This window comes from Felis catus, chromosome A2, assembly GCF_018350175.1.
Source record: "Felis catus isolate Fca126 chromosome A2, F.catus_Fca126_mat1.0, whole genome shotgun sequence".
In the NCBI taxonomy this organism is placed as follows: Eukaryota; Metazoa; Chordata; class Mammalia; order Carnivora; family Felidae; genus Felis; species Felis catus.
The window spans coordinates 166,669,587-166,694,939 of NC_058369.1; the positions used below are offsets into that span (position 1 = coordinate 166,669,587).

The 25,353-nt window shown below is 45.1% G+C and overlaps 1 protein-coding gene across 16 annotated transcripts in view; it reads left to right on the top strand.

The window, feature by feature from the left end:
• RBM33 (RNA binding motif protein 33) overlaps nt 1-25,353 on the top strand; it is a 139,101-nt gene that overhangs the window by 22,294 nt on the left and 91,454 nt on the right. For 12 of the 16 annotated variants that reach the window (XM_045053288.1, XM_023250789.2, XM_045053285.1 and 9 more), the window contains exons 2-5: nt 2,883-2,961; nt 10,461-10,509; nt 17,718-17,794; nt 20,139-20,451. In XM_045053288.1, the coding sequence (XP_044909223.1) occupies nt 2,883-2,961; nt 10,461-10,509; nt 17,718-17,794; nt 20,139-20,451 (518 nt within the window). Of the gene's footprint in view, nt 1-2,882; nt 2,962-3,058; nt 3,081-10,460; nt 10,510-17,717; nt 17,795-20,138; nt 20,452-23,292; nt 24,597-25,353 lie in introns of those variants that run through there. The other 4 variants (XM_045053295.1, XM_045053293.1, XM_045053289.1 and 1 more) reach the window with 4 other exon arrangements.

A 25,353-nucleotide genomic window follows, 5' to 3' on the forward strand; every position in this document is an offset into this window, starting at 1 on the left:
CCTCTTTTTTTAAAATGAGTCTACTAGAGGGGCGATTAGGGTGGCTTAGTTGGTTAAGTGTCCACCTTCAGCTCAGGTCACGATGTCACGGTTCGTGGGTTTGAGCCCCGTATCGGACTCTGTGCTGCCAGCTTGGAGCCTGGAACCTGCTTCAGATTCTGTGTCTCCCTCTCTCTTTCTGCCCCTCCCCCCAGTTGTGCGCATCGTGTATGCGCACACGCTCTCTCTCTGTTTCTCTCTCAAAAATCACATTAAAATGTGGCTACTAGAAAATTTATGTATGTGACTTGCATTTTATTCCTGTTGTTCAATTCTGTGTTACCCCTACTTTCCTTAAATAGGGTCTTTGAAAACAAAGAAACTTAGAAAACTTAGAAAACTATGGTTAATTTGGAAAAATGTAAAGATTACACAAAGTATTATAAAAGTATCTTTGGGGCTCCTGGGTGGCTTACGTGTCTGACTCTTGATTTTGGCTCAGGTCATGATCTCATGATTCTAGGAGATTGAGCCCTGTGTCAGGCTCTGCAGTGACAGTGTGGACCATGCTTGGGATTCTCTCTCTCTCTCTCTCTCTCTCTCCCTCTCCCTCCCTCTCCCTCCCTCTCCCTCTCCCTCTCCCTCTCCCTCTCCCTCTCCCTCTCCCTCTCCCTCTCCCTCTCCCTCTCCCTCTCCCTCTCCCTCTCCCTCTCCCTCTCCCTCTCCCTCTCCCTCTCCCTCTCCCTCTCCCTCTCCCTCTCCCTCTCCCTCTCCCTCTCCCCCCTCCCCCTCCCCCTCCCCCCTCCCCCTCCCCCCTCCCCCCTCCCCTTCTCTCCCCCCCCCCCGCCCTCTTGAAATAAAAAAAGTTAAAAAACCACCTTTAACTTTTAGCAAAGTAGAACTTTTTCCTTTTCGTGTAGTTGTAGTAAAAATATATACTGAAAAGTAATTTTGTAAAGAAAATATCTTACTAAAGTTTATGATTTTTAAAAAATTCTAGTCAGTGATTTTTCATGCTTAATAGTGTTCGGTAACTTTGTACCTAATTTTTTTAATTATTAAAAATGGCTAAAGCATTTCTAACAGTTGTATGTGGAACTTCTGTATTTTATTCGTGCATTCATTCATGTGGGTGCTGTGTACTTGACAGTGGTACATGACAAGGTAGGGTCCCCTAAGCCCCTCCCCCTTCTTTAAGGGGTCTGGGATGGAAGCCGTGCGGAGGTCAGGAAATTCTCAGTGTGTTGGGGGATGAGTTGGGGGCAGGACTCCCTAGCAGCAGAGCGCCTCTCTCTTCCTCTTGTGCCCTTGCTGGGGCTCGTGGTCCAGGGGGCTCTTACTCTTTGGAGGCCATGTGGACCATAAGATCTACCACTCAGTTGCTGTGGTCAAATTCATTGTCATACCAGGAAAGGAGCTTGACACAGTGGTCCTTGAGAGCAATGCCAGCCCCAGCATCAAAGGTGGAAGAGTGGGTGTTACTGTTAAAGTCATAGGAGACAACCTGGTCCTCACTGGAGCCCTGGATGCCCTTGAGGGGGCCCCCCAATGGCCTGCTTCACCACCTTCTTGATGTCATTGTATTTGGCAGCTTTCTCCAGGTGGCATTAGATCCATAACTGACATGTTGGCAGCGGGCACATGGAAGGCCATGCCAAATGAGTTTCCCATTCAGCTCAGGGTTGACCTTGCCTATAGCCTTGGTGGCACCAGAAGATGCAGGGATGATGTTCTGAGCAGCCCCTCAGCCGTCACACCACAGCTTCCCAGAGGGGCCGTCAGTGGTCTTCTGGTTGGCAGTGATGTCGTGGACTGTGGTCATAAGTCCTTCCACAGTGCCAGAGTTGTCATGGATGGCCTTGGCCAGAGGGACTAAGCAGTTGGTGGTGCAGGACGCGTTGCTGACAAGCTTGAGGGAGTTGTTGTACTTCTCGTGGTTCACGCCCATCACAAACATGAGGACATCAGTAAAAGAGGCAGAGATGATGACCCTCTCAGTTCCACCCTTCACGTCAGCCCCAGTTTTCTCCATGGTGGTGAACATACCACTGGACTCCACAGGGGAGTCGGCACCAGAGTCTCCCCATTTGATGTTGGCAGGATCTCGCTCCTGGAAGATGGAGATGGGCTTTCCATTGATGACAGGTTTTCCGTTCTTAGCGCTGACTGTGCATTGAATTTGCTACGGGTGGAATCATAGTGGAACATGTAGACCTCCGTTGTGTCTCGGGGATGCAGCGCTCACGGCGCAAGAAGTGGCCATGTGTCAAACAGGAGGGAGCAGAGAGCCAGAACTTTTACATCTTAAAATGTCATTTCAGGAATCCTTGAAAGAAGCTGGTTCAGTACAGATCTTCCTCAGCTTACCGTGGGCTTATGTCCTGATAAGCCTGTCACATGGTGAAAATACTGTAATTTGAAAATGCATTTAATACACCTAACTTACTGAACATTGTGGCTTAGCCTGGCCTACCTTAAATGTGCTCGCAACGTTCATTATATTAGCAGAATCACGTAACACAAAACCTATTTTATAATAAAGCGTTGACTAGTCTGTGTAGTGTGTTGGAGACTGTGTTGAAAGTGACACGTGGAGCAGTCGTCTGGGTACAGGTGGTAGTTGCCTTATTGGCGATTTACCCTCATCCTGTGGCTCCTGGGCGCTGCCGTTCACTGCCGTTCACCACGAGAAAGCATAGGACTGCATGTTGCTTGCTAGCTTGGGAAAAGACGCGAATTCAAAACTTGACTTGTATGGTTTTTACGGACCGCGTATTGCTTTTGCACCGTCGTAAAGTTGAAAATCGTAAGTCGAGGCCGTGTAAGTCAGGGACCATCTGTATTTGAATATCTGTGTCTGTTTTACTTTAGTAAGACTGACTTTCGTGGCTTCTCTTTCACAGATGATGACTTTGACCAGTTTGATAAGCCTGGTGCAGAGCGGTCGTGGAGAAGAAGAGCCGCGGACGAGGACTGGGACAGGTGCGGGACGGCGAGAACTTCCCTGCTCTGCCGCCGGGCCGTGCGGAGAGCCGTACTGACAGCGCTGTGCTGGCTGCCCGGTCCTCTTCTCCGAGTGGGCCTGTCCCTGCCGGGCCCAAGTGAGGGCGCGAGGGCCTTCTGGGGGTGGCAGGCTTTCTTCCGGGCTCCTGTTCCCGGCCTGTTGTCTTCACCTCTTTCTGTGTTTTTACACAGTGATGGTGGTATTGATTTGATGGGCGCCCAGAGCTGTTATTGGAGAGATCGTATGCCAGAGTTCTTTCGTTCTGTAGAGCCTTCCCAGTATTTGGCCAGACTTTAAAAGTTTTGCCAATTTAGTATGTGTAAAATAGTATCTAGCTATAATTTGTATCTTTATTTCTTTGATTAGTAGCAAAGATGGAACTATCTTTAGGAATACGCATACACCTGCACTAAAAGTATTTAAAATGCACATAGTAGTGATCAATGTCAGGTCTCTCTAGTGATTACTTCTGATGAGCAGCTCTGCTGGGAGAGGGGCGTGTCCCGGGGGAAGTACGTGGTGGGGCTTAGTCTGGGTGGCGGGTTCTCGAATGAGGATTCGTCTTTACACGTTTCTTAACGACTTAAGAACTGTGTCGGCAGTGTAAAAAATTACCTCATCCTTGGAGTCAGGAAGTTTAGTGATAAAGGTAAATAGGTCTGAATAAAGAACAGCAGTGATGTTCTGTAGTAAAAATCCTGATTGCCATTTGAAGACTGTGAGGCCCCAGAACTTTTACAGAATAATCTGCATTGAGAAGCGTACGCTTTACGGACTTACGGCTTGCATTAAGGTGAGTATTCAGTGGCTCCCAGTCTGTGACGGATCACTTCGAGCCCACAGCAGAACCTCCTAGGAGAGAACCGCCTTACGGAAGCACTGATAAACTAGCTTTGTTCACAGGATGGTGGGGAGCTGAGGAAAATATAAAGGAGATTTTAATAGCTTACTTGCCATTTGGATGTTTTCTTCTGTCAGTTGTCTAGTCCTGTCTATATGTAGTTTTCTTGTGGGTTGTTTGTCTTACCCTTACCGATTTAGGGATTGTTATACTTCCTGAAATTTGTTTTTTGTACTTGGAGGTCCCTCTTCCCAGTCTGTGACACATGTTCCCTTAAACAGTAGCCTTCAAGTAGATTTTTATAAATAATATAATCAGCTGTATAATCTGTGTGTAAGCCTGTATGGCTTTTGTTTATTTATTAAAAACAATTTTTTTAATGTTATTGTTTATTTTTCAGAGAGGGACCGAGCATGAGTGGGGGAGGGGCAGAGAGAGAGAGAGAGAGAGAGAGAGAGAGAGAGAGAGAGAGAATATGAATGAATGAATGAATGAATGAATGAATCTGAAGCAGGCTCCAGGCTCCGAGCTGTTGGCGTAGAGCCCGACGTGGGGCTTGAACCCACGAATCGTGAGATCATGACCTGAGCCGGAGTTGGATGCTTAACCTACTGAGCCACCCAGGCGCCCGTATTTTTTAAATTAAAATATGAATACAGTATGCTTTGAAATCATTTTCAGACTTAGTTGCAAAAGTGACACAGACACTCTCATGAGCCCCCAGACTCACAGTTGCTTTCTGCCACGCCTGCTGTCGTGTGCGTCCTCTGCGCGCCCTCTCACAGAGCTGTCCTTCCTGCTGTGCTTCCAGCGGGCCGCTCGCCTCACCTGTGTGCTGCTGATGTACCTCAGCATGTAGATTTCCTTGTGTATTTCCTGAGAACAGGGACATTCACTTACTCATTTCCAAATCATGAAGTTAACAAACACGGAATTCTAATTCTTAATCTGTAGTGGTTATTCAGGTTTTGTTAGTTCTCCCCAAAATGGACTTTTATAGCCAAAAATGAGTTTTCTTTTTTACTGGTTCAAGTTTCAGTTCAGGATCGTACAGTGCATTTTGTCCCGTCTTTCATTTGGAGAATTATTTATCCTTGTCTCTTATGACTTTGACACTTTTGAAGAGGACGGGCTGTTTGTTTTGTAGACTCACCCTCAATATGGATTTGCAGGCATCTCCTCAGAACTAGATTTAGGTTGTGTATTTGTCAGGAACGCTCTTCGGCAGTGCCGTGGCCTTGCTGACGTCATCACTTTGAGGAGGCGTGTGATGCTGGTCGAGGTGCTTTCCACTCTTTGTCACCTACCTTGTATTCTGGTACATGCCAGAAATTTTCCTATGAAAATTGTAAAGTGGTTGTTTTTTTTTTTTTTTTTTTAAATATTCACATTAGTGAACATACAGTGTGGTCTTCAATTTGTAAGATTTTCATTTTGTTTTTTATAGTTAAGATCTATAATATGCCTGAAATTGATTAAATTGATTGATTTTTAACTTACTAAGAATTCCAAAAATATGTGAAAATAGAATAGTATAGTCCCCTAAGGTACCATCAGCCAGCTTCAACATTTATTGGTATAAAGCCAATCTTGTTTTGTCTGGAATCTGCAGTCCGCCTCAAATCACAGACATAACTTCATCTGGAAATAATTTCAGATTGTATCTCTCTAAAAAATAAAGGATTTATAAATACAATAGTATTTATAAATAACCACAAGAAAGTGATTTAAAAAATTTTTTTCTAATGTTTTATTTATTTTTGAGAGAGCGAGAACACGAGCAGGGAAGGGGCAGAGGGAGGGAGGGAGGGAGGACACAGAATCCAAAGCAGGCTCCAGGCTCTGAACTGTCAGCACAGAGCCCGATGTGGGGCTCCAACTCGTGAACCAAGAGATCGTGACCTCAGCCGAAGTTGGACGCTTAACCGACTGAGCCACCCAGGCGTCCCGGAAGTGATGTTTTTAAAAATTCCCTTCATGTTACGTTCTATTACCGATTGTCTCCTACAAATATCAATGTATCACATATGCACGCACGCAGAGTGTGGACAGGTGTCTGTATGCTCTTTTATAGTTTGAATTGAGTCCAGGTTAGATCCCTATATTATAATTGACTGGTAGATCTTTTAAGTGTTGCTTCATCTGTGGGTTCTCACACATCTCGTTTTAGTCTCTACACCTTCGTGAAGAAACAAGGTGGTTTGTCTTGTAGAAGTTGTGCTCTTGTTGATTGCATCCCCTGGAGTGTTTTTAGTGTGTCCTTCTTCTCGTGCAGACGTCGATCAGGTGATTCAGGTGAGAAAATGGGCAGAGCAGGATGGATAATCCAAGTGACTTACGCGAACTGCCTGCCCCTGAGGTACTAAATAAGCACTCGATTCTTAACTTTTATTTGCCAGCTTTCAAAATAATGGGCCAGGTCCTTAGCATCCCCCGAAGGGGAGTTTTGTTGTGGAATCATTTCCAGCTCATAGGTTGAAGTGCTGCGTGTGTATGTTAATCCGTTGCAGTGACTATTTTTATTAATATTTGAGTTGCTCCAGCGTCTGTCCAGTGGGAGTTTCAGTTGTCAAGACGTCAGCTGGCTTTCTGCTGCGAAGGGATTGGGTTGTGGCTCTGCCAGGAGACAGGGCTTGAGTTTTCCTTGTTCTCCCTGGTGTGACTGGCGGCTGTCCCCCCGCTGTTTATGAACAGGCTCCTCTCCTCACTCGTTTTCAGTGCGTGTTTGCATACGGGGATTCTGCATCATGTGCGTTTCTTTGATGCTTTAAAAGCATAAAACCGCCTCTTCCATGTACTATGGATGATAGAAGGAGAAATTTGAGAGTTAAGGGGAAGAGTGAGTCAGAAATTGTCATGATCAGCTCTTGCTGCCGTGTTGCATTAGTGTTAAATATTTGGAAGGACGTGATGTTGTTGTTAAACCAACACCTGAAGCGTTTAAGTTTTTTTCAAGGATGTGCTTGTATCAGTCTGTGTCCATGCAGGAGAAAGACCGCATTCTTGAGGCTTCAACTGGAGGTCATTTGATTGAAGGGGCTACTTACGGGAGAGGGTTAAAGAAGCAGTCAGAGTCGGCGAGGTGTGCGGGGAGTAGCAGCGGGCCTGAAGGGGAAGAGGGGGCACCCAAGAGCCCAGGGGGGGTTGCGGTGCTGGCAGCAGGCGGGACGGACTGTGCAGGTATAGGGGAGGGGCAGTCCCTCTCCTCCCGCTTTGTAATACTCCCTTGGGTCATCCCATGGCCCGGGGCCGGCCAGGAGCAAGTCCAGGAGAGCCTGCACGAGTCCTCCCGGAGAAACCTTCCAGTAAACGGAGGTGGCAGAGACCGGAGGAGGGTGGCCTGGAGAGAGGAGGCACGCAGAGACGAGGGGACTCAGTGTGCTGTTTGTCATCGCTCACTTCTCAGTTTGAAAGGCTGCGGCCACGTGGCTGACCACAAAATACTCGTTTCTTGAAAATGTCTTTCAGCGTACACATATTGCTTAGTTTTTGGTTTTGTTTCTAGTGTTTATTTAGTTTTGAGAGAGAGCGCGAGCGAGCGAGCCTGGGTGGGGGTGAGGCAGAGAGAGATGAGGACAGAGGATCCTGAAGCAGGCTCTGTGCGGGCAGCCCGACGCGGGGCTCGAACTCCCGAGCCGTGAGATCGTGACCTGAGCCGAAGTCGGACGCTTAACTGACTGAGCCACCCACGTGCCCCACTCCTGTTTATTAGTAAAAGTGTACTTGGCCTTAGAGAGCTGATTGTCTCTAATCTTGGATAAGAAACATAAGAATCTTGGGTGATGCTTGCTGAAAGCCCGAGGGAGTCTGGCAGTTGGAGGAAGGACCCTCCTCCCCCAGCCCCGGCTCCTTTCCTTGGCCCACGTAGCTGCGGTTGTTGGCAGGGGCCCGACTGCTCATCTCTTTGGTTTTTTTGTTTTTGTTATTATTGTCATGTTCTTGTCATCAAAGCTTAGGGTCTTGGTCTTTCCTTCTTGCCTTTGCATGAGGCCAAAAGAGAGACATTGGCTCCTTTGATGACCTTGAAGCGAACTCCAGGAATGTCACCGATAGCCGGATCTTTGCGACCAAATCCAGCAACTGGAACCACGTTATCTTCCTTGATAAAATTCATCCAACTGACTTTGGGTACAAAGGCTGTGATTTTTTGGCCATTCGTGATCAGCTGGACGCTGACACAGTTCCCGATGGCAGATTTTGCCCGTTCGCCTTCTGCCTTTACTTTCCCAGCATATTTCTTTTGCACGGCAGGCATTTCCACAGGGTTGGCCTTCAGGGCTGTGCCCAAGTGGACCTCCTTGTTCTGTTGACCTTGTCACTCCTGATCTCATCCTGGCAGTGGGAAGACTGACACTTGTCCATCCTGCCGGGTCCCCGGCCCCAGCAAAAAAGTGCACTTCTCATCTCTTTAAACGGACTTGATTGGGCTAGGCACTCCCGCTAGGTCATTGTTGTTTTTGGTGACGGTGTAATTTTGGTAGTGCTTTATAGTGTATAAATTTCTTTCCTTTTGTGTACATCTTTTGTAAGGATCCAACTTGATGCCAGTAGAGAAATACATTGGAGGTACATTTACTTTTTGTGGGGGGTTTGTGCATAGTAGTTAGGATTTGGACTCCAGAACTAGACCATCTCGGTTCACCTATTGATGTCGCCACTTCCTAGCGAGTGACCTTGAGTTGATGATTTAGAACCTCCTTGTCTTTGTTTTCACATTAAAAAAAATGGGGGATGATATAAATATCTATGTAATGGGTTGGTTAAATCAACAAGAACGCTAATACGTGTGAAACACTTAAATGGTTCCTGGCACGTAATACACTGATTTCACGATTTCTTGAGCTATAATTTATGTCTATTGTGGTTGTGTGGGCTTAATTCCTCTGTCTCCCATCCTGCTTTCTTATTTCATGGTGTTGTCTTTGTTAGTCACAGAAGCAACTATTTTCCATCCGTGTATGCTTCACTCATTTATAACTTAGTTTTCTTTTATCTTTTTTTAGAAAAATGCTTTTGTTTAGGAAAAATAGGTAGTCATCAAAGACTGATTTTTTTCTTTCCGTATACACCTCTTGTTAGCAGAAGGTAGGGGTAGTTTCTAGATTTTTGTTTGTATAATTAATTACCAACGCCCTTTTGTATTATGGTTTTAGGCGTTCTCAGGGTCCCCTAGGCTGACAGTGTCACCTTTCATTTTTGTCAGAGTGACAGCCTGGCGGGGGGCTTGTCCTCAAAGGGGCGAGTGAATTGGTCATCTAGAATCAGTTCTCAAGTGCGGTTCTTGTTAGTATTGTGAATGGATCCCGTGTTTTCCTCTCCCGTGGAGGATGGCTGTACTGACTATAACACGGAAGAAGCAGATGTCGTAGCTGAGAGGTGATAAGGTGATTTGTGGAAATGTTGGAAGAAGCCCTGTGTGACTGTGTCATAGCTGTCTTATTCATACAGGTTCGTACAGGTCGGTGACAGAGTTACCCCACAGGTAAGCTCTTGTCCTGGATCTCATTGCCGAATGACTTTGGGCCACTTGTTTAATCTTGTCCTTGTTTTCTTTGTCTATAATATGAAGGTAAAGGATTTATACAGGGTAACCTAAGATAACAAAAGGTGCGTGAGTGAAAATGATTTCTCGAATTGTTTCTAGTTCTAAAAGTGTGTAGAAACACATATTTCTGTGGTAACTCCTGTAGGCATTCCTGTATAGATCCTGGTGTTCTGCAAAGTAGCACACTGCAAGTAAACATGCTTTTTGGATACAGTAATGCTCAAAACCTGCAGACCTTACAGAAATTCATAACCAGAATGCTTATAAAAGAGAGTAACAGCCCTGATACCAATATTGCTGCATTCGCACCTAAGAAATGCAGTCTGATTTTCTCCTTCTAGGTGTTGTCCTTAAGAGGCATTTGTTCTTGAGACATTGGGTTCCCCAGAACCAAGAATGTAATGTAGCGGTAGCCATCTTCATCAACCAACCGACAAAATACATAGCGGGAAATGTCTTTGGCTTTTTGATCTGGTAGAGGTTTCTGTTTTAATTGTGACATAATCTGCTTCTGATCACTTCAGAACATAAACCTGCTGACGGCACAATGTCACAGTATGGACAGGACTCCCGTGTGGTACATAGAGAACTCTTGTAGTTACTGTGATTTACTTGTGTGTTCTCGTCGGCGTCGGCGTTTTCGTTTCTTCAGTTGTTGCAGTTTGATGAGCCTCCAATGGTCTCTTGGTGGTTTGGGTTGAGTTTTCCTAGTTGATGATGTTAGGCATCTTTTCTTACTTCGTCATAGGTTTTTTTAAGGCAGGGAAAGAAAGGCCTAGCTGTTACTATGGTTTCTTCCTTTACGGATTACCGATCAGGTCCGGAGAAGCGCAGACCTCCCACCGAACCAAACAGTGGCGGTCTTGAGCCTGTGAGAGCTGCCCCCTGTAGCAGAGCCTCCCACACGGAAAAGACCACCTGTTCCCCTGCACTGGCAAATACATTTTTGTTATTAGTGAAGGGAAAGGAAAGCATAGCAAACGGCGTGGGTCGGTGCCCCAGCCCCAAAGTCCCGGCTACGACTCCCAGTGACCTGCAGACCTGTACGCTGCAGGGACAGCACACTAACTGCCTGTTTTTTTTCTCCCCAGTGAACTTGAAGATGACTTACTTGGAGAAGATTTGCTGTCTGGCAAAAAGGTAAGAAGTTGAGGTCTTCCTGAAACCCGCCTGTAGGCGCTTCGTTGCACTCAGCATAGAGGAGTGTGTCTCCCGCGTGGGGTGCACATTCATGTGTCGGAATTTGAATTAACTTTTTTTTTCTTCCTTAAATATTTGTTTAATTTTGAGAGAGAGAGAGAGAGAGAGAGAGAGAGAGAGAGACAGACAAAGCACTAGCAGGGGGGCGGCCAGAGAAAGAGAGACACAGAATCGGAAGCAGGCTCCGAGCTGTCAGCAAAGAGCCCAACACGGAGCTCGAACCCACAGACCGTGAGATCATGACCTGAGCGAAAGTTGGACGCTCAACCGACTGAGCCACTTAGGCGCCCCTTGAATTATCTTTTAATTGCAGAGAGCTGACTGTTTAATCTGTTAGTAAGTTCTCCAGTAACTATGCGAGAGGTCAGTCCTTTGTCACAAACGTTTTAGTTCTCACTCTGCCTGGGGCATCCAGCAGCTGTTGAGTTTGGGACAGCAGCAGCATAAAACCACCATGTGCTCGTAAGAAAACTAATATCGGGAGGCTAATATTTTGCATTCCCCTTTGAAAAAATACCTGTTTATTTGAGAGAGAGAAAGTGTGAGTGGGGGAGGGGCAGAGAAGAGAGGGAGAGAGAGAACCCAAGCAGGCCCCACCCTGTCAGTGTGGAGCCAGATGTAGGGCTTGATCCCATGAACTGTGAGCTCAGACTTGAGCTGAAATCAAGAGTCCGATGCTCAACCAGCTGAGCCACCCGCGTGCCCCAATGCACTGCATTTCCTTTTTGAGAGTCTGCAGATACGGTTAGAGAGAGTCCTATTCAAATATAACACACATTCAGGTAAATGAGACTGGAAGTCTAAAACCTAATACAGGTTTCTGTAAACCTTCTTGATCAAGTAAAAACTTTGCTATAATTATGTTTAATGTGTGTATTTATAAAGTGTGTGTATCTGTATGTTGTGTATACGTATACATGTATGTTTATACTACTGCCATTGTATTTTGAACATTGTAAAATGTACATTAAAAATAGAGGGGCGCCTGGGTGGCTCAGTCTGTTAAGTGTCGGACTTAGGCTCAGGTCATGATCTCGCGGTTTGTGAGTTCGAGCCCAGCATCAGGCTCTGTGCTGACAGCACGGAACCTGGAGCCTGCTTTCGATTCTGTGTCTCCCTCTCTCTTTGCTCTTACCCTACTCATGTTCCGTCTGTCTGTCTCTGTCACTCTGTCTGTCTCTCTCAAAAATAAGCATAAAAAAAAAAAAGAAATTAAAATCCAAAGATTAAAGTGAAATACTACATTCTTTTTTTTTTTTTAACTTTCATTCATTTTTGAGAGAGAGAGAGAGAGAGAGAGAGAGAGAGAGAGAGAGAACATGAGCCAGAGAGGGGCAGAGAGAGGAGACACAGACTCTGAAGTAGGTTCCAGGCTCCGAGCTGTCAGCACGGAGCCCAATGCGGGGCACGAACCCACAAACCGTGAGATCATGACCTGAGCTGAAGTCAGACGCTTAACTGAGCCACCCAGGCACCCCAGAGGCGCTAAATTTTTGAGAACTTATTAACAGTTTAAAAACACTTGATGTTCTTACTAAATAAATATCAAGGTAGTTTTTTTATGCTGTTTTTTTTTTTTAAGTTTATTTTGAGAGCGAGCACAAGTGGGGGAGGAGCAGAGATTGAGGAAAGAGTCCCAAGCAGGATCCACACTGACTACGCGGAGCCCTGATAAGGGGCTTGAACTCATCATGACCCAGGTCAAAGTCAGAAGCTTAATTGAGCCATCCAGGCGCCCCATGCTTAGTTTTTTAAAGTTTTAAGATTGTGGTGGTTTCTTACTGTCCACAGTTCTTACATGTAAGCTCGTTATACTTTTAGGTGATAAAGTCACATGATTTATTATATCAGATCTGATTATAGTTTCTTTTTATACTTATTTATGATATAGTTGATGAAGGTCTTGTTCTAGAAGAAAACACCAGTGCTGCCATTTTCTTGTAACGATGTTGCATGATTAGCTTTTTTGCTAATACATGAATTAGTTGTAGGATTCTTTGAAGCCACTTTCCTTTCTCCTGTTTCCTGCTGCATCATTGGCCTACAAGTGGCCTGGCTTCAGTCTACCTCAACTTTCCTCCTTTAAGCGGCTCTCATCACCTGTAACTTTAAGTAAGAATTAATTTAGTTACCTCTAAATGCACATGATCCCTTGTAAGTAAATGGGGGAAACATCGAAATACTGGAAGTGAAAAACCAGTGAGATTGCCCCTCGGCCCGTCCGTGTTTGAGGGTCTCAGGCTCTGGCCTCAGGGTGTGACTTGCAAGCCCGCCCTTCCTGGGTCATGGTCACAGAGGGAAAGTGCTACTGTTTTCTTTCTGACTCGGCGAATTCGCACAACTTCGAAGTGCTCTTACTGTACGTGGGAGTTCACTGCCCTAACGTAAACACCTTTTTTTCCCTTCGTAATTACTAAAGATACTTTAGTGAACACCAATTGGATGTGAAAATATTTGAACACAGTAAAGTATTTTTTACGTGAAACCGGATCTCTGTCCTTGGGCTAGCCTGGGCATCATTGTTCGCCCCGTGTTCCTATCAGGATGGCCCACCAGCCCTAAAGACTCTTTGGTGTCCGTTTGTCCCCATCTCATGAGACGTTTGGTCTGGTCGCGTATCAGTAAAGATGGCAAAGCACTATTTGGTTTGGATGGTAATGCTGACTATTCTGGGGATGTAGTCTCACTTTACTTTATTGCATTAGTTGATTCGTGTGACTCAGTCTCTTTCTTTTCTTTTCTTTTTTTTTGACGTTTATTTTCGAGAGAGGGAGATTGAGCGCATGCGCAAGGGAGGGGCAGAGAGAGAGGGAGACAGAAGATTGGAAATGGGCTCCACCCGAGCCCAGTGTGGGGCTCGAATTCCCAAACTGTGAGATCATGACCTGAGCCAAAGTCAGATGCTTAACCTACTGAGCCGCCCAGGTGCCCCTTGGTCTCCTTTTCTTTTTTTTTAATTTTTTTTATTTTAATGTTTGTTTATATTTGAGAGAGACAGAGTGTGAACAAGGGAGGGACAGAGAGAGGGAGGGAGACAGAATGTGAAGCAGGCTCCAGGCTCTGAGCTGTTAGCACAGAGCCTGACGCAGGGCTTTAACCCACGAACCACGAGATCATGACCCGAGCCGAAGTCAGACGCTTCACTCACCGAGCCACCCAGGCGTCCCCCCTTCGGTCTCCTTTCTGATGGAACAGGAATGCGTGAGGGCGGCAGCGGGATGCCTTCTGTCTCAGCAGCAGGGCCCTTATCCACCTTGGCCAGTTTGGAAGTTTAATTTAGAGCAGTGTATGTACTCCTCTCTCTTTTTCTCCTCTCTTCTTTCCTAGCGGTGTACCTTGTAGGAATCAAAGAGCTCAAATTTTCAAAAAGAAATAATGAAAGAAATAGATCTCTAAGTCCCCATGACTGACATTTTGCCATATTTCTTATATTGTTTTTCCGTGTGTTTTAAAGTAGAATTTAAAAGTTATATATATAAAGATCCCTGCTTTTTAATTTACCATTGTATTGTTGGCATATCCCCCTTGTACTTTAACGTTTCTTGTTTTGTGATGGCTCCATAATGGTTTTGTTTGTGCACACTGTAGTAGACATAGCCATTCCTACATTCACTGAGGGCATTTCCAGCTCATTGCTAGGACTTCGAAAAGAACCCTGACTTTTTATGAGCGCTTGGAAGGACACATAACGGAAGGAGGGCAGAGTGCGGTCTCCCGCCTGCATTTGTCGCCCTGATTCTGAGGTTTTCAGGTAAAGGCGGTTTTGCTTTATCGTTGCCCACTCCCCTTCCTGAATTATTTTGAAGTAAATCTCAGACGTTATCGTGAGTGTATCGTGAGATACACTTCTATACATATATATATATATATATATATGTATAGAAGTGTATTTATTTTGAGAGAGAGAGAGAGAGAGGAACCCAAGCAAGGGCCTGCGCTCTCAGTGCCAAGCCCGGCAAGGGGCCTGTGAGATCGTGACCTGAGCTGAGAGCGAGAGTTGGGTGCCTGACGGACGGAGCCACCCAGGCGCCCCTATGATGATAGTTTAATGTACACGTACTGTGCTTTTGGAATTCTTTTCTTTGCACGGTTCCGTCCAGGAGAATTTCTGGCCCGACGGTGTGCGCGGTGCGGCCTCCTGTCTCGCGTCGCCCAGTTGCTTTCCGGCGCTGTTTTCTCAGCTGGGCGGCAGGTGCACGGGCACGCCTTTCGCTTTTCCGTCCCCTGGCTCTGCGATCACTTCTCCTTGAAACTCTGTCAGTGAGGTAGATGAAAAGTGATTTCTAGTTAGTTTACTTTGTATTTATTTGTGTCTAGTGAGAAGGAGTATTTTGTTGGGTGTGTAATCAGGAATTTATTGTTAGAGGTACGCTGGCCACCTGCCACCGTCTCTCTCCCCCACGCCCCCACCCCCAAGTCCCCACGAAATGTAGGGGGATGTAGCTTTGTCTGGGGAGAGGCTCCTGGGCTGGTGGGCCGGAGGGCTGCACAGAGTATGGTGACCGTGTCAGACCCACAGGGGCGGCCGAGTGTCCAGAAGGGAGGTTAGAGTCAAGTTTCAAATACAGGATAAAACCGAAAGGTCGGCCAGCCCCAGAATGAAGCAAGCTGGCGTGACCCGACTAGAGCTGTGAGAAGTTGGGGAAGTCTAGGTGCCAGTCGCCTGCCGGCCTGCGATGCCTTCTTCAGTTTCTGTTGTACCTCGGCAGCGGGTGCCAGACAGGTCGTCTCTGGTCCGCCGGTTCAGACCTTCTTCGACCTTCTGGGGAGTGCTGGAGCACGTTGTTTCTTTCACGGTTGTCTCCCCCCGGGAGAGGAGGGGCCTGCTGGTCACACGGATTTCAGGAGCATTCCCAGCCGCTTTCTCTCACTTTCTGGGCCTGGGGGCGGGGAGGGGGGCTGCCCCCTTCCCCCCGCCCGCGGATCGCCCAGAGCGGAGTCCTCTAGTCGCTCCACCCTTGTCTGACGGAGCGGTTTGTCCCAGTTCTTTGGGATGTAGTTGAAAAGCAGTTTTTGCCTCAGAGATGGAATCTAGGTCTCCACTTCTGCTCTGTCAGCAAAGTGGGTATTTGGTCCTTGCCTCCCGTGCACGGTACTTACCACATTCAGAGTCCACAGGTAAGATCTGGTTACCGTCAGGGCCGGCACAGCATATATTCCTTTTTGTTTGTTTGTTTGGCGAATTATTTATTGGTTCACTGAGTTTTCACAAGTACTTAAAATTTTAAAGAAACTCAAGGAAGCAGCCTCTTACAGAATGTCATTTGGCTTTCATTGAAATGTTAATTTTTAAAGACTTTCTGTGGCTTTATTTAATAAATTGGGCGGCCACATTTAGGCAGCCCTGGCTCATCTTCTTTAGTGGAGGACAGATTCTGTGGGCGACTAAGCAGAACTTGATTTTGGCTGTTAAACAGTCTGTTTCTTTTTCATACAGATCCACCCCTCCCTTCTTCAAGTAAACTATATGGCCTGTGTTAGTTCATTTTTATCTTGTTAGAATGTCAGCCATTAAGTAGAGTTCCTTGAGACCTGTAAGAACTATAAGGTTCATATTTTCTTGGCTTATGTCAAAAATATTAGAACGAGAGTGTACAGACAAGTTTGAGAAAGCTAGTTTTACAAGCTGTAAAATGTTAGGAAAAGACTGCTTGTTTCATCTTTAGAAAATCAAATCTTTTTTTTTTTTTCTTCTGTTTTTACCTTTTTTCATAACGTGTGTGTTGGAGGGGCTTCTTTTGGAGGGGGTGGTAATTTGTATATACCATGAAAGTAATTTGAGTAGGGAAGGAAAGTGTGAAGGGACACTTCCTCCCCCTTTCCGCCAAAGTGTAAGATACTGGTGTGTATTTAAGGCAAAACCTGGAGTGTGCAAAGTTGGGCCTCTACCTATGGGTGTGGTGAGTGCGCAGGCCTGTCAGGAGCAGGGGCGGGACCTGAGCCAGGCATGTCTGTTTTCACGTGTCACCTCTATTGGACGGACCAGTTTTATTTCCTTACCATTTCAATTCGGTGATCCAGTTCTCTAAAATCTGCTTATTTCTGAAATTCCACCTTGTTTTTGTTTAAACAAAAACCTTCAGATTTTGGATACTAACAGTGTTAGATTTAGTCAAGGCTTCTTTTAAGTTTTTATTTTAACTTCCGTTAGTTAATACACAGCGTTGTGTCAGGTTCCCGTGTACTGTATGCTGATTCGCGCTTCCACACGTCGGCTGGTGCTTCTCAAAGTGCACTGCTTAGTCCCCACCACCTGTTCCCCCAACCCCCAGCCCCCCACCCCCAACCATCACTGTGTTCACTGTAGTTAAGGGTCTGTTTCTTGTCTCTCTTATTTTTTCCCTTTGTTTGGTGTGTTTCTTTTTCTTCTTCTTTCTTTCTTTTTTAAGTTTTTAAAAAGTTTTTATTTTGAGAGTGAGAGGGGTAGTGTAGAGACAAGGAGAGACAGAATTCCAAGTGTAGGCTCCACACCATCAACGCAGAGCCTGATGCGGGGCTCGAACTCACGAAACTTGAGATCATGACCGGAGCTGCGGTCAAGAGTCAGACGCTTAACCGACTGTGCCACCCAGGCGCCCCTGTTTGTTTTGTTTCTTAAATTCCACATATGAGTGAAGTCGAATTTAGTCAAGTATTACGGATACAGGGAAAAATATTCATAGGATACTACCAAAAGTGTCTCCCCTTTTCCTTTTTTGGTTAGATTTAGAATAAATGTGATCATTAGGCTTGTTGTTTCTTAAAACAAAAATTTTATTATTTTTGAGAGAGAGAAAGGGGCGGGGTGGGAGAGAGGACCCGAAGCAGGCTCTGTGATGACAGCAGAGAGCCTGATACGGGGCTCGAACTCACGGAGCGAGAGATCATGACCTGGGCCCGAGCCGGATGCTTAACTGACCGAGCCCTGCCAGGCGGCCCAGCCTTATTGTTTCTGCACTCACCTGACTCTGCACTTGAAATGTGTCTGGGGAGGCGGGTGTCCCATGTGTGGAGTTTCTCCACTGGTTCTATCCGAATGAGGTAACTTACTGAATGGCACGTGTTCTAGTAACAGGGTGAGAAATAATCCAGCCAATGTAATTTTGCACATTTGTAACCAGTCTTTTATGGAAGTGGCATGCATTAATTAGATTTTTTGTTTTAATTAGAATCAGTCGGATTTGTCAGATGAAGAGCTGAATGATGATCTTTTACAGAGTGATAATGAAGATGAAGAAAATTTCAGGTATTCCATATTAGCTCATTAAAATTTTTCTGGAACTAAATTGCTAGTAACTGTAATTTATAATTATAACGGGATATGATTGACAGTGTGATACTATATCATTGAACACAATTTTATTTTACACGGGATATTAATACAACATTTATGTGGAAGCCGTATATTTCTGTAAGTAGGGTTTTGGTCTTGTATTCGATGACCTGTGTAATTTCGTTGAGCGCAGATTATGAGAGCTCGGGAAAGGTGTGTACTGAGTTCCTTTATTGGACGGGGCAGTGGCCTCACACACTCGGTATTGTCGCTTGCGGTTTGATGTTGCTGCTTTTGTTTCTTTGTTAGACCATTTTTACTTATATGTGATCTGTTGACTAAGAATTGCCATTTTGAAAATTCCTTTGGACTGTACTTCAGACTGTAACTTGACTATGTGAGTGTAATTGTTCTAGTGAGTATAGTTACTTTAGTCGGTTTTGACTACATTAACAAAATACTATGAACTCGGTAGTTGATAAACCACAGAAATTTCTTTCTCGCGGTTCTGGGGGCTGGGAACTCCAAGGTTAAGGCACCAGCACGGTCAGTTTCTAGTTTCTGGTTCCCAGATGGCATCTTCTCTCTGTGTCCTCTCTTGGCGGAGGGTGAGGGAGCTCTTGGGGTCCCCTCTGTAACAGCACTCACCCCTGTCGGGGGAGGGGGGGCTCCATCCTTCTGACCTGATCACCTCTCCAAGGCCCCACCTCCAGGCACCATCACACTGGGGGGTGAGGATTCAGCAGATGAGTTTTGGGGGGACGTGAATATCCAGCCCCAGCAAGCATGGACGTCTCTCTGCTGTTGACGCAGTAAAGCTCTGTTAGAAGAGCGGGAAGCGGCGTGTAGTATTCTCTGGTGGCGGAGCAGGGTTTTCAGTTTTATGAGAAGACCTATATTGGGAAGACTTCGGGAGATCTCTCTGTCATGAACATCGTTAACAGATGTATGCCACTGATTATCGAACTACAGATCTGTAACTGGTTTTCTAACATGAAGCGGTTGTTTTTGGATAGCAGTGCAGTTTTCAGTTAGTTTATTCCACCACTTAAGTTTCCCAGGTCTGTTGTGCGACATCATCAACGTGTGTACACTCGGCTTTATCCGCAGATCTTGCCCCCTAAGTGTTTTGGCGCTTACTGTTTGCGTACTGTGATTTAATACGTTGAGTGCCATTTGTTTGCAATTTTATTTTTTTGAGAGAGAGCGTGCACAAGTGAGGGAGGGGCAGAGGGAGAGGGGGGAGAGAGAATCGCAAGCAGGCTCCACGCTCAGAACGGAGCCCGACGTGACCTGGTGCTTTATCGCTTAACTGACCAAGCTATCCTGCCACCCTGATTTTTTTTTTTTTTTTGCAGTTTAAAAACCCTTTTTGTTATTTTCCCAATATTACAAATTGATTGTTTTTTTAATTGTGACTAGTACAGATTTTATTTATTGAACATTGACATGTATTTTCACACACATTTTTAATATTTTGATTTTTTAAATAATTTATAATTTACATAATAGAAAAAGAAAAAATTGTTCTTAAAATTCCATCTGTGATTTTTTCTTTTTCTTTCTTTCTTTCTTTCTTTCTTTCTTTCTTTCTTTCTTTCTTTCTTTCTTTCCACCTTGTGTACCTTTTATTTTAAATTTTTTATTTTTTAAAATTTTAGTTAGCATACAGTGGGGTATTGGCTTCAGGAGTAGAATTCAGTAATTCATCACTTCCATATGACATCCAGTGCTCAGCACAATTCTCTCCCTGAGTACCTGTCACTGATCTAGCCCATCTCCCACCCAGCCCTCCCTCAAACCCTCAGTTTATTCTCTATCGGTCTCTTGTGGTTTATTTCCTTCTCCTTGTTTTGTGTGTGTGTGTGTGTGTGTGTGTGTGTGTGTGTGTGTGTGTGTGTGTGTGATTTTTCTGTTTCTAGAGTAATACTGCCACTTTTACTTTGGAATCCTGTAAAACAGTGAGCATCCTTTTTACCCTGGAAATCAGAATAAAATGTCGTCTGTTTGTTTTCAGTGCTAGAGTTTTGCCAGCCAGACTCGTGTCCCCATCTGCTTGATCTGATTCTTTTGGGCAAAAAACGTGCGTCTGATGATAGTGCGGATGCCGTATGCGTTAGGGGATCGTGGCACAGGCTCAGTATGGCGCACTGAGCTCTGTTTCCAGTCGTGATTGGAGGAATGTGCATCTGCCCGTCACCGGGACAACTTTTCGCCAGTCGTGCTGGAAGTCTTTGTAACAGTTCGTTTATGGAGCAACTTAATTTTGAGCTTTACTCTGATTGGGCACCTTTCTTTCTGTTTTTCTTCTCTTTAGTTCTCAGGGTGTCACAATTAGTCTAAACACCACATCTGGCATGGTCACGTCATTTGAACTGTCTGACAACACTAATGACCAGTCCGGAGAACAGGAGTCTGAGTATGAACAAGGAGAGGACGAACTTGTTTATCACAAATCCGGGGGATCTGAACTGTACGCTCACGAGTACCCGGAGGAAGGACGCTACGAAGGCCATGGCGCTGAGCTGACGGAAGGCCACATGGAATATGTGGAGGAGCCGGAGGAGGGGCAGCTGTACAGTGACGAAGTGTTAGACATCGAGATCAATGAGCCCTTAGATGAATTCACAGTGAGTCTTTTTCCTTTGTGTGGCCGAAGATGACCTGGCTGCCTAGGCATGGGTTTCTAGACTGATTTGAAATCTGTTTCCCTCCCTCGGGAGGGAGGGAAATTAGACCTTATTATCACTGTCTGCCAGTTTCTTTATCTGAGCTATGACAAAGTTTGTGTTGACAGCTTGTTTGGCTGGAGGTAATGCCCCTTTGTCATTCTGGAAGGCTGCACAGAATCGTGACCTTGAGGATTGCACCTTAAGGAAGAAAACAGCTTTGTGTGGTGGAGATACACTGTCAATTGTTGGAAGTACTTAATGCAGAGCTTTTATCCAGGCTTTAGACAAGATCTGATAAAGTCCTTCCAAGGTGAAAAGATTATTGACCTGCTAAAGACATCTTTAAGGTGCTAATATTCCAGAGTGATTGATGTCCTGTTCATTCATCCTTTTTTGTAACTGAGAACTGTCTAAACATGAATAAAGAGATTGGAGGTTAGTTTTGGAAATGTCACACGTAATTTGTTATCTGTAATCAGGAAGCAAAGATTGTGCTGATTTCTATTTCAGGAAGATGATTTTGATAAGTAGCTTTTTAAAAAGTTGAACTGTCAAGAAAGAAAAGGTACTCGTGAAAGATTGCTCGCTCATCTGTCTCAGTGGTTCATCCTTAAGAGATACTTGTTTTTAAAACTAACGCTTAATGAAAATCTATGTGGGAAGGACGCGATAGTCATCGGTAGAATCTTAAGGCTTTCGTGATACTGAAATTCCACTGAGAGGCCATGTCACCTGGGCTGCCGGGCAGGACCCGGTGGAGACGTGCACAGTTGGGGGTAACGGCGTTGCCTTATTCTCGTCATGTTCTTATTCAGCGGAAGCTTGCTTTTGAGAAAAAAATTTCAAAATCAGAATTTTGGTCATTGGTCATACGTACATATAAACGCGAGTAATTTTGAAAAGGATTGTTTATGTGGAACCTTAGGGTATTTAGTCCTAATCATGATTGTGTTTATATATCTCAGTAGTTATTATTAAGATCTGATTCTTTTTGAATGCTTTCTCTTAATGGGAACATGTTTGTAGTTTTGGTAAATCAAAGCATGTAAAAGGCATCATGGGTGCTTGTTCTTTTGATAACGGTAATGGTTTGGCTTAGTAAGAAGTCTTCACTGTGTGGACAGGTGCTGTCTGGCTTACCGGTGTGTTTGTGGACTGTCTGAAGTTGGGGTAGTATACATTTAAAATGTTTCTTAAAAATTAAGCCAAGATCTTTTAAAAATGTAGCCGGTTATTCGCTTGGTTAGAGCATTTTATTATTTCTACTGTTTGTCGGTAAGATAAGGTGATTGGGTAATCATATGTGAGTCCTTTTCCCTTGTAAATTCAACAGCTCAGCAAATCTCCACTGATGTCCGGGCACCGGGGGCACACATTTTGCTAGAATATGAGACATGAGGCATGGCCCCTGCCTTCTGTGAACTTAGAACTTGGCGGAACAGATCCGTGTGGAAAGTGCTCGACAGCACAGCTGTGCCTGGCCGTGTAGGAGAGATTTCTCACTGTGGCCTTCTGGCAGAATTTGTCGTAAAGAGAATTCTCACACGTGAGGACTTTCCCTCTCTTGTGTTGCATCGTCAAACTAGACCTGCATTTAGGCCCCTGGTTGTATAAACTCCAGCTTAGTTATCCAACGTCTTGCGACCTATGAGTCTGGTCTCAAGAAGAAAAACAATGTGGCAACTCAAGGTTCAAACCAAAAGAATCACGAACAGTTTTGCTTAGAGTTTCTGAAAGTGTCCTAACATTTTCACAGGGAGCCGTACGCCTTAACGGTGAGGCGAGGTAGTGTCAGCTCTCCTCGGGACATCTAGCTTTAGAGCCTTGGCCATTCTTTTCTCTCTCTTCCCTGTTTCTTTGAAATCGCTGGTTTCTGCATAGTTGTCATTGTGGTGGAGTCTGGCATTACCTTTGCTTTGGACCGAGGACCTAGATGGCCTTGAACCGGGGCGTGCTTCTCCTGCTCTGCTCCCACTCTGCCACGGAGGGGGCCGCTCCCTGGCTTCCCAGGCCTTTGGTGGTGCGCAGTGAATTCATTATTCATGATCAGATGAACTAATGCAGGAGTAGATTGCGTACCTGTGTGTCCCAGTAGCATTTTAGTTGATGAAAGGGTTTATTTCGCTGTGGCCTGTGTCCTGGTTAGGATTTGTTAACTTGTTTTCTCAAGCTAGACTCGAACTCTGTGACATGCAGACCATGAGCACATTTGGTCTTTTTGGGCTCACTCTTAAAATCACACGGAAGGACTAACTGGGAGTGGAATCGCAAAGCCACAGGATTTTACAGTTGGGAGGGACACTTTTACTTACGAAGAAACTTGAGGTCCACATTTAAAAGTTGGTAGAACAATCCTGGTTTTCTTTCCTGTTATACCCAATAGTAAGACGTTCCTTAGGTTTTTTTTTTTTTTTTTTTTAAATGTTTACTTATTTCTGAGACAGAGAGAGAGCATGAGTGGAGGAAGGGCAGAGAGAGAGGGAGACACAGAATCCGAAGCAGGCTCCAGGCTCCGAGCTGTCAGCACAGAGCCCGACGTGGGGCTCGAACCCATAGACTGCGAGATCATGACCTGAGCTGAAGTCGGACGCTCAACTGACTGAGTGACCCAGGCGCCCCCTTTTTTTATTTTTATTTTTTTAATTTTTATTTTTTTAATGTTTATTTCTGAGACAGAGCTAGAGCAAGACGTTCCTTAGGTATTATGAGTTTTCGCCAGTGCTGATCTTGAGAGTGAATTGGGATTTGATTTAAAAACGTGTGCTCTTGTATTAAGAAAACGTTTATATCGCTTATTATTTAACAGAATATTAGAAAATTGTTGGGTGATTTATACTTTTAAGCACAATCCATTTGGAGCCTTTAAAATGAACATAGATTAAGATTTCTGAAAACACTGTTCTGTAAAAACAATTTCAGATTGATGGTATATGGGAAGGGTAGCAGGTTGTTGTTTCTTGGTGCGAATCCAGTGAGATAGGCTCTTCTCCATTGTACGTTAGCTGAAAATTTTCAGTACCATCGTCTGGCCATATTTGAAACCCGACAGTTGTGCTGTCAGTGACTTGCGGGTGGTGCCAGTTTCTCTTTTTGATAGGATGTGAACAGTTTCTTCTGGAGAGTAAAACGCAGTGTGTTCAGATAGTCTCAGAGACATTTGTGGGGTCTCAGATGGTGTCTCATCTTGAATACAGCTACTTTCTTTGGGCATTCTAGGTGCGGCTCTTGTCTACTCCACAGGAGTGTGTTCGGGTTCTGTCCGTGCTCACTCTTGGTTGTTTGTCTTGGAACCACCCACTGTGCATTTCAGCCAGTGACCAGGCACACTGGGAAGTTCAGCTCTCTGCGTAGGATCAGATGTCCTTGTTACTTGGTGATGTCTGCAGGAACCCTTCTTTCTCTCGAATTGTCTTTAGCCAGCTTGTCTGCTTCCCTCCATATGCCCTTCAAGGGACGCCTGCCTGCTGACATGCCCCTTCCATTTCCTACAAAGCTGGAGTCACCCGTTTAATTCAAGGGATGGACTGATGGAGAAACAAGTTCTAATGTGATTGCTGATAAAGCTCTTGTGTTGAGTTGAATGGTTCACACTTGTGTTGCTTTCTATTGCCGTAAAAATGGTTCAAGTTTCGCATGATTTCAGCCCCCTTACTGCTGCTGAGCTGCGCTGTGTGAGCATATGCACGTTGTTTTTAAGAAGACTTTTCTTTCGTGCTCATTTTAAGTAGTGCTAATTATCAGGGCGCTTGGATTTGAAGCAGAGCTATGTCACTAAGCTCAGCGACCGGGCTAGCATACTGCACTCCGTCCTCATGAACACAGGGGAGGGCGCATTCTGTGTTTGTGCTGGGTGCTCTCTGCTTAGTCGGGCAATAGCCGTAGTAAAATCTGCCAAAATAATTAAGCATGAGTGCTGAAGATGAAAAGTGCTTGTAAAAACCCAAAGCTATATGAGAAAAACTTACTTTCTCTCTAACGGCTGTCAGGATGGAGAATACTTGCAGGCTTGTGGGCAGCACGGGCTCCAAGAGCAGGAAGACTGTGTTGCTGAAGATGAATTAAATGAGATCACTGACCGCCAGGTTGCTCCTGAACCGGAAGAGGTATTTGCTCGTCTTTTAAAAAGAGCCCAAAATTTTGGTGTTTTTTTTTCCTTCCAGATTTAAAATGAGCCATCTTTTTGGCATTAGTGAAAAGTTGATAGATACATCTCTTCTTTGAACGATGAGTGTAGTAAAAAGCCTGACCTTTCTCAAGTCTTGGGTGGTGAGTTCTGGTGAGCTGTGATTTCTTTCCATTTAGCTGTTTGCCCTTTAAGTGTTAGAACATTTTAAATGTTTGAGGGGGGCGTGGGTAGAGATCTTTAAAAAATGTGATGTATGTGTTAGTGCTTTGAAAGGGGTGCTGTAATAATTTTAAATTAGTTCACGTTCGTTAGTCAGAACCATTATGAAAAGAATACTTCTGGGTCCCCCGTGTTTAGGTGCTGTCTCAGGTGCTGAAGAAACAAGGATGGTTGGGAAGCTTGGTCCCTGTGCTCAACGTGTAGCTTAATACGGGGGAGGGAAGGAATGTGGGCAGATTCGTGTGATGTAAACATAGAAGTGAAGCTTCCCAGCAGAGGCTTAGACCCCTGCTTCACAAGCTCACAGACGGACGGGCCCTCTGGTTGCTGAGGGTGTCTTGGAGCCAGTTGGGAAAGTGGGTGGGCAGGCGTTGAGGCTTTACGGAAGAAGTAACCCATGGAGTAGTCTGAAAAATGGATGTCATTTGGGTGAATAGGGGTGGCATAAGGCATTGGGTTTCATAGCTTCTGTGTTCCAACCTTAGAACTTGTCCTGTGGGCCAAGCACGTAAGCC